This window comes from Salvia hispanica, chromosome 3 (genome assembly GCF_023119035.1).
Source record: "Salvia hispanica cultivar TCC Black 2014 chromosome 3, UniMelb_Shisp_WGS_1.0, whole genome shotgun sequence".
Lineage (NCBI taxonomy): Eukaryota > Viridiplantae > Streptophyta > Magnoliopsida > Lamiales > Lamiaceae > Salvia > Salvia hispanica.
The window spans coordinates 13,241,030-13,250,460 of NC_062967.1; the positions used below are offsets into that span (position 1 = coordinate 13,241,030).

General features: G+C 32.1%; 2 protein-coding genes across 2 annotated transcripts; one reads left to right on the plus strand and one right to left on the minus strand.

The window, feature by feature from the left end:
* The first annotated feature begins 2,475 nt into the window (after window positions 1-2,475).
* LOC125208968 lies at window positions 2,476-3,871 on the plus strand. The gene is made up of 2 exons (XM_048108517.1): window positions 2,476-2,587; window positions 3,251-3,871. Exon 2 carries the CDS (start codon window positions 3,279-3,281, stop codon window positions 3,699-3,701), a length of 423 nt encoding a protein of 140 aa, XP_047964474.1. The 5' UTR covers window positions 2,476-2,587; window positions 3,251-3,278; the 3' UTR covers window positions 3,702-3,871.
* Window positions 3,872-8,435: 4,564 nt separating this feature from the next.
* On the minus strand, window positions 8,436-9,431 carry LOC125211426 (zinc-finger homeodomain protein 1-like). Its single transcript, XM_048111204.1, has one exon. It carries the CDS (start codon window positions 9,372-9,374, stop codon window positions 8,628-8,630), a length of 747 nt encoding a protein of 248 aa, XP_047967161.1. The 5' UTR covers window positions 9,375-9,431; the 3' UTR covers window positions 8,436-8,627.

Consider the following 9,431-nt stretch of genomic DNA (forward strand, 5'->3'; position numbering starts at 1 on the left):
CTTCCAATAATAGAACTAACTCTCACCATTCAATTAATTTTCAGAGTGCCAATCTGTTTCATCATTTATTTCTGATGGAACTCAAAACACTATTCAACGTCAGAAATGGGAAGAATAAAAAAGTGACAAATTCAAATATCTTGCTTTTATTATGGAAATAACTTGTTTAATTGATTTCTGATATATTTGGATTAAAACTTAGGCCCATTTAGAATTATTGTATAAACCAAGATGGATTAATTTGGTTTCAAAAGGAAAAGTTAAAAAATATTTCTAAATAATCTTGTCTCTATTATTGCAGTAGATTTAAACGAAATTAAAATAATAGGAGTATGCCCAATAAAATTATGCAACTACGTTATGGTTTGCCACACACAACTATTTTCTTAAATATTCATAAAACTAAAATAAATCACAATAAATAAATAATTTTACATACTTTCCATCTGACACCAATTCTTAATAGAGCTTATGCTATTAATTTATTTAATCCTTATTCTTCCCACCAAAATATTCAAGGCATCAATTAACATCCTATTTTCTTGATATGTTATAATACTCAATTTATTAATAACATAAAATCTAAACCTTTAATTCTATTATACAAAATTAAAATCTAAAAAAGGAATTGAATTTTAAATTTTATTGTTGCGCATGCGACCATGATATTAATATTTGGAATCACAGTTATATATTGTGCACAAGTGAGTGTGTGTGTGTGAAGAGGATTGCAGTTTAGAGAATGAAGATGGGTATTAAATTGGGGTGTCATTCTTGAATTGAATAAATATTAAAAGCATCAGGTGCAATGCCAGCATTTATTTGACTACTTGTCGCAGTTCCAATTTTTTTTAATTGGATTTTCATGTTGAAGATATAAGATATTCATGTTCCTCCTCTTGTTGATATAGTTCTCGGATCCCATTTCGATAAGTTTTTTTAGCTGTATTGTTTTGTCTTATATTTTAACAAAAAAATATGCATATTTTATGCTACAAGAAGAGCAAAGTGGCACATATTTTGACTCAATTGACATGACTCACCGGATGTCAATATTGTATAAAAAGGGCAAATCAATAGTTAAGTAATTTATAAAGATTTAAAAACTAATATGTAAATAACACTAACAAATATTCCACTTTAAATATCTTTTCTTTGTGTTCCTACCGTTTCCTTATTTTCTCTAGTCTCGTGCTATATTGTGACGCTTAAACTATTATTTGAATGATTCAATATATAAATATTAAATTTTAGAAAATGAGAATATTTGACATATGTAACATAGTACTAGTGTAATATCATCTTGCCCGGCCCAAGCCCATAGGGCTAACGTATGTTTCAAGCTCAGGCCCATAACTTTTCAAGCCTACAAATTAATTTATAAATTTACATATTTACCTAACAAATTCATGCATATTCTATGTCGAATTCATGATAGTTTATAATTTAAAAAAGGTTTATAGTCAAACCCTTTTTTTTTGAACAAATAAATATAAATTTAAAGACCACACCATAGTATATTCGAATCCAAGACTTTTTAGTCTCATGCATTTTCAATTGATCTCTCCTATTTTATTCCTCCCTATTCCCTAATAAGGATTTGTCTCTCTACCTCGGAATTCTCTTCAACTATCCAAATACTTTGACAATCCAAAATCTATCAAAATATTAGTACATCTTTACAGAATCATGTCTAGGGAGCAAGCTTAATCGAACACTATTCTGTAAAAATTTTTTATTGTTGAGTATGGAGCCTGAAAGGAAGTTGATTAATCTCCAACAACAGTGAAATCTTGGGCTATCATACAGTTATATTTGAAGCCCAATTTGATTCCTATCTCGACTAAGATTAGATTTATTATTTGTTGTCAATATATATGTAACTTTTCTTAGTGAAAATCTCTGGCTTAACACACCTACGAACATAGATACACATCGTATTGAACTAAAAAAAATTCTTATGTTTCGTTTTCGGTATTTGTGATATTAGTACTATAAGTAAAAAAGAAAAGATAAGGAGACATATAAATAACATGATATGAATATAGTAATTTCTATCAAATCCGATTGCTTAAAATCCATTTCCACCTTTTAACGTCAAACATGTGAAGATTTCCCTTGTAATGCTATGATTGTGCTTTAAGACAACCCCAACAATTATCGATTCCTTAGAAGTAAAGCACACTGACAAAACATGAAACACAATGCACATTATTTATATTCTTCCCAAAAACAAAAGGGCCATAATTTGTGAACATAATAGTCATATGTGGGGTGAGACATTTGACAGAAAATCTTAATCAGTTACTGTAATAACGACATTAACCGTCGTTAGTTTATAATGTTGAACGTCGGCGTCATTACAACTAGATAGGGAGACAAGTGATTGGTCGATAATCCCATCAGTCCTTGTCATCGTCGTGCTCGTATCTATATAAAAACTTTGTTGATCGCATGAAAGATAAAGGCATAACTTGAAAGAGTTGTACGTGAAACTCTAGTGTCTTTCTAGCAAAAGTGAGAGTGATTCTCTTGTGTTGTCTCTAGCAAAGCTATTCGACTCAGACTCGACTCGACTTGAACACTCGTGAGTTTACTCCATTTCTGTTGTATGTTCGTTACTTCAGTTTTTTTTTTTGGTGGGTGCTCTGTAACTGTAACTGCATTCGATTTTTCAATTTTAAATCCTACATGCGTAACTACAAAAATTTATCTTTTAGTGACACAAAAATTGAAACACAATTAATAACGTTTGAATTTTTTTATAATTAAGAACGCAAAAAAAAGTGTTCTCAAGTTGAGGCAAATTATTTTAATCTTTTGCCTTTTTAAGAAGCTTCTATTTGTGTCCCCTAATTTTAGTTGGGACACTAACAATAATGATACTTTATGAAGCATTGATGGTATATTGGTGGTATAATTAGACACACAAATTTATCTCCTTAATAACATTAAAAAGTGTCCTTATTTGATTTTTTTGTTGTTGTAGTAGATGGTAAAACTTTGAGAAAATAAACGAAATAAAGATTTATTTGGGCATTTTCAGGATTATATGATTTTAATTGCAATTAATGAGTTTAAAGTTAAGATTCATTAATCCATACTTAAAAAAAGTTCTAAGTTTAATATCTAGAATATAATCTAAAGACAGAAATAATTATTGTAAATTTAACTACCTTAATCTTCAAACATTAGAATTTCACTCTTTGTAACACTAAAAACATGACTATTAATCATTATCTTGTTCTAGGGTGACGAAATTCTCAACCGTTCCAAAAATGTCGTTGGAGGAGAGGAAGATTCGAGAAGAGCTAGAGAGAGAAGTGGAAAATGATTTGGAGAGAGAAATTAAAGAGGGGATACATGACTTAGCCATGAAATTGCACAATTTGCACCTACACCGAAGTCATAAACAATCATCCAATCAACAAAACAAAAAATTAACAAAGAAAACAAGAAAAGGATTAGTGACTGAGGTGAACATTAAAATAAAAATGGAGGGAGGAATCACAATTGAGATTAAAGAAAGCAAGAAAGAAGATTGTGGGATTAATCCTAATTATTGCACTAATCCTAAACAAATACCTCGTAGAGTCAAGTTCGATTGGACACAAAGTCTTCGATCAGGTTCCCAAAAATATAGCCATGAATCGAAAATTGAGGGTAAGACTGCAATGTTGGAGCTTGGTTGGAAATATTAATTTGAGTTGAGTTAGTTAATTTAAGTAAATTTATGATTGTGTTTATATATGTGTGTGATAGTTAAATTATTGTTGTGAGAGGTGTGTAATATATTAGGACTTGGTTTATTGGTTTTGTGAAATGGAGATGGTTCGTTTGTCCCTTATAAAAGTCTCAATCGGTTTCGGTATGAATGAACATATTGTGAGTGAAGAAGATGACAGTCAAATCGGAGGTTCTTGATACTCAAGTGGGCAGATGGATTAAAAGATGAGAATTTGATCCAAATCCACGTGCAATGGGTTTGGGCCCTTGATTGTTTGGACTATAAACCCATTTACAGAAAATTATGATCTTACATTTTATTATATAGAATTATTTAATGGGCTTGTTACATTAGCCCTCAAAGTTGATTATCGTTTTCATTGATTTATGAGTTCTTTGTACTATTTTAAAAAAATGCTCTTGGTTTTATTTCACCTTTTATCTTATTGTTGTATTTATATATTATACATTTAAAAGTACAATATTAAAGTATTTGACTTAAACAATGTTATTTTTGTCTTATAAATAAACTAATCTGAAACATAACTACTTATAAGTTAGAAGGTGTAAACCCTAAATTGCTGAATAATTTTTAATTATAGAGTATCTTCCTAGAATTATTTCAAAATATAATTTTCATTGAAAAATATAAGTGGGCCTATCTGTCATCTTTAGATATAAGTTGTGATTTTAGATTTGAGGATGGACCACTGTAGCATGGACCAATCTAAAACAATTAATTTCTAGGATAATACGTTACATTTCACTCTGTCAAGTTAATAATACATTTGTTGTCCTTTACAAAAATCAACTTACTACTAATTAATAGTAGTAATATGCTAGCTATTAGAATGAAGGTATTTAACAATATTTTTAAAGGCAAATAACAAATATAGTACTGACCTATTCAGAATATAAATCTAAGCATAAATAATTTTCCAAAGGACACATGATAATGACATCCATCATGTTTTTTTTTTCATGTACAGATATTATATGTCATTGTCAGCCTTAATACACTGTAAATCTATAGTTTAGTTTCAAATAGTACAATTGTACAAATCTTGCACGAAATTCACTGTGAATCTATAGTTCCTATTCAAATTTAAGGAGTAACAATTGTATGATTTATAATTTCATTATCTTCTTGGATCACCCCACATTCTTAGGTAAAAACTAGAATTATTGATGATAAATTGATAATCAATAACTAAGCACGTGAAGAATATTGCAATAATTAATTAGTCCTATTTATAGTATGGTTTTATTATGTTTAGAAAATCCCCAAAAAAGTACATACAAATCCAAATTCAGATTTGGTCCCAACCATATGTGGACCATTATAATTTTAATAAATGTATTCAAAATTAATGAATAATTATTTGACTTGAGCTCTGATCACACGTTGGTTTGTTTCTTATTTCTTCACTAACATTATTATTTGTTCGTGCAGTATTAGATCTGAAAAATAGATCATTCTACAACTTTTAATCGGCTTCATTAATTAATCAAAATAAATATAAAAAAGTTATAGTAAGTTCATCTAAATTCGTTTTGGTCAACCGATTTTTTCAGTGATTAACCATAAAATGATGAAAAACAATAAAACTTTTGCACATATAACATATTCCCAGTAGAATAAGAGTCTTACTAAATGATGTACTTAGTAAATAAAGCAAAACAAAATTTATAAAATAATTATATAAAATTAGATAGGTACCTGACCTCTCCAACACAATTTAATTTAGTTTAACTACGCATTTTGTAGATTAATCAAAATTCGAATTTGACAATAAATACCTTGCGATTATATTAACTAATTATATATAGAGGAAGACGTGAGCTACAATTTGATGCCATGATATCCAATTATAACATCATCATATTTACATGCTTTTCAAAGAAAATTTACATTGGTCTCTTGCTTTGAAAATTTTATTGATATATGTTGGTGTTCGGAGATGGATTCATTTTCCTTCAATACTATGATTTTGGAGCTAGCGAAGTCGATTTTAATGTATAGAATGGCTTATTGTGTCATCATTGCTTGAATTTATTGTGGTATGTTGCTGATGTTGTTAGTTTAAATCGGCGAGTAAGTTCGTAACAAATATTACAATGTTTCGATTACATCACTCAGATAAATTGGTTAAGTCCTCTTAGGTTTGGAATTATTCAGTTGTAGATACCGTTTTCATGTTTAAGTAGCGAGCGCTTAAAATTTTTTAGTGACGTGATTATGTTTGAGTAGGCGGTGATCAATTTAGAACTTGGTTAAATTTTTATTTTCCTCGATAGATTCTTTGCTCTAGTGCAATTTGTGATCTAATTCATATCTCAATTAATGGTTTTCCATATTTCTATTCGCTTCTCTAGTCTATCGATAATAATTAGCTTCTAGGTGCAAAAGTTTTGAGGGTTCGAGCCCTAATTTGAATTTGCTTCTTTAAAGCATATTAATCATATAAGTCTTCATCATATGTATATATATTTGAGGAAATAGTCTTTAATTTACTACTCTATTTATACATCCATCATTATAATTTAATGACCGTTAAGAAAATACCCAAGTATTTATACATAATATTATAGTAAAAGGACTTTGCTAATTAAAAGCCTAAAAAGGCGCACACACACACAAAAAAAGATGGAAGCCTTGAAAAAACATGAAGATGGGAAGAAGAAAATTAATGAAAAAATTTCAAACAAAAATGATTGAATTATTTGACAAAAATAAGGGTTATGATGTGGACCACAATTATGATTTATCATATAGATAAGCAGCTTTAAGTGATACACAGAATCATCACCCAGAACAGCAAATTTGCAGTTGGCAGGTAAAAGCATGGGCTACACCACATATTTCAAATTATTTAATTTGAATTTCCCATCTCCAAACAAAGGATGAACACAACATGACAAATTCTTACACAACTTACTTTCTTTAGCCATATATTTCAAAAGCAGAGGCCATTCCATTACTATCCACAACTAGTGATGCATAATTAATCCAATTCCACATACTTGGTCTTGTTACCGTTCCAAAAATTTTGAACCAAAATTGGCGGTTAATCGGCGATTTTGGCTCAAAATTGGTTGCAATCGGGAAAAATCGTTGAAATATAGATAAAAAAACGGGTTTAGAATTGAAAATCGGTACTTACAAGATCAACATCGGAATCGTGAATTTACTTGCTGGGATGGTCACAATTCCAATTTCATTAGAACTAGTAACCAGGAACTTGTGACCGGTGGCATTACTATCAATGATAATTTCGTAAAAATAAAAGAAATGATTAGAAATTTAGGATATAGAGTGCCGTGTAAAGGATTTTTCAAGTAATTTATAATATAAGTGAAATGATAAAATATTTGGGTGAAAAAATCATTATCTACTATTCATAAATTTTACAGATATTATTTTATTTTATCTTACTTTATATGAGAAATTAACATTAGATGAACAAAAAAAAGTGCAATAACAATTTTAATATAATAAATACAGATATAATATTTACATATCTCTACTACTATCATTTAAACACTCGAGACCAGTTCAACTGTTGCCACCATTATCATGAACATAAACAAACAAACATAAGCTCAAACAATAAAAGAAATCTAAACAACCTCATCAAGATTCTTGCATATTTAAAAAGTGCAGTTTTAGTGCAACAACTCACAAATAAGGGTATGTAACACATATTAAAACATCACACAATATAGAAAACGAAATAAATCAACATTTTAATTATAATTTTTTTTATATTGACAACATTAATAATGATTTTAAAGTATTAAAACCAAACGCGGACTGAACGCAAATGATGTTCACGGATGATGCTCAAATAAACATGTTATTTAATAGCAATGACATTGATATGGTTGTATATGCATATGTTGGTGAAAATTGAAGCATTGGTGCTCCATTTCAAGTGCCCACATGTTCCCCTTACAACATCACAACCACAACAAAAGTTGGAATATTAAAAGGAGGAGACTGGTAAGAATTTTTTTTAGATGGAACAAAGCCTTGGATTCATCGAACATCAACCTTCCAATTGTAGCACACACACTCACACACATGTATACACACTTGGGAAGTACTTGAGTAGAGATAACACTATTTGGAGAGAGAAATTGACAAAAGGAGAAGAAGACAATGGTGGTAAAGAAAACAAGTCATGGAAAGAAATACACCATCTACATGTTTCATTTCTCTTTTAATTTCCTTCCCAATGTGCACACCCTTCTATGATCAAATCAAACACTTTTGGTTCCTAGCTAACTTCTTCATTTATTTTTCCAATATGCATGCACAAGTTGTTACTATCTCAATTTAATTTACACACACCACATTTCATTCATCATCATAGAAATTCATTGAAGAAGAGCACATGAAATCAGATGTGGAACAGTGAGTTTGAACCCCTCAAAAACAAAAATGGAACCTAACCCAGAAAGGAAATTATCAAATTAACCACAAACAGATAGCATAAGATAGAGATAGACATTGTGTGTGTGTGAGAGAGAGTGGAAAAACTTGAAACCCTATACCCAATCATAATAATGTACATCAAATAACTCACTTCCAATTTCATATATGACTCAAATTGAAGATGAATTGAATCAAGATGAAGTAAAACAAAGTGATTCACACCCATAATTCACCAATTAAAGCAACAACCAAGAAACATTTTAGGCCAAAATGGGGAAAACCCTAATGGATCATCATCATCATAACATTAGCTAAGCAAGAATGTTGAGGAATTGAAACACAATTTCCATACCCTAATATTACAAATTAAGCAAGACAAACACCTACACACATATATATATATAGATGGATAGATATTGAGAATTAAACAAAAAAAAAAAAAAAAGGATAAAATAAAAATTGACTAGGTTTTCTTACCAAGAGTGTGCTTGTTGTTATGCATCCAAACCTTAAGCACATGTCTCTTGATCCCCAATTCATCACAGAAGTGCTGCACAATCTCCTCATCCTGCTTCTGAATCTTCCACCCCAACCTCTCCGCGAAGCTCAGCATCTTCTCCTTCTGCTCCTGGCTGAATTTCGTCCGAAACCGCTTCTTTTGGGACCCTCCCCCGGGCCCCGAGTAATAATTATACTCGTCCGCCTCCTCCCTAGACCCCCCTCCCCCAGAGCTAGAGGGCAGCGCCAAAAGCGCCGCCCTCTGCTGGGGCACATGAAGGTACCCGCCGCCTGTACCTGCGGCGCGGTACCCAAAGTGCCCATGATGGGCCAGCACCAGCTGCTGGTGATGATGCTGATGCTGCTGGTGCTGGTGCTGGAAGGGGAAGAAGGCGGCACCGCCTGCGCCTGCGCCGCCGCTTGCGCCGTCGGATGCAACTTCCTTGCGGTGGAAGTTGCGGTGGCAGGCGCAGGCGGCGCAGCGGAGGGAGTCGAGGGAGCCGTCCTCGCCTGCGGCGATGAACTCGCCGCAGCCGTCGACGGCGTGGCCGCCGATCCCCACCGCGTGGTTCTTGAGGCACTCCTTGTAGCGGGACTTGCGGAGGGGAGACGGAGATGGCGCCGACGACGGGGGAGAGGCGGCGCGGGTTGACTCGTCGTAACTCGGGATCTCGCCCTCTTGCTCCTCTTCTTGCTCCTCTTCATACTCCATCCTTTTTCTTTCTTTACTTTTTCTTTTTCTTAACTTTTAAAATTCACCAACTTAATC

What these genes read in the sequence shown, in the direction of transcription:
- LOC125211426 (XM_048111204.1), bottom strand. Translation starts at nt 9,374, where the DNA reads ATGGAGTATGAAGAGGAGCAAGAAGAGGAGCAAGAGGGCGAGATCCCG.
- LOC125208968 (XM_048108517.1), top strand. Translation starts at nt 3,279, where the DNA reads ATGTCGTTGGAGGAGAGGAAGATTCGAGAAGAGCTAGAGAGAGAAGTG.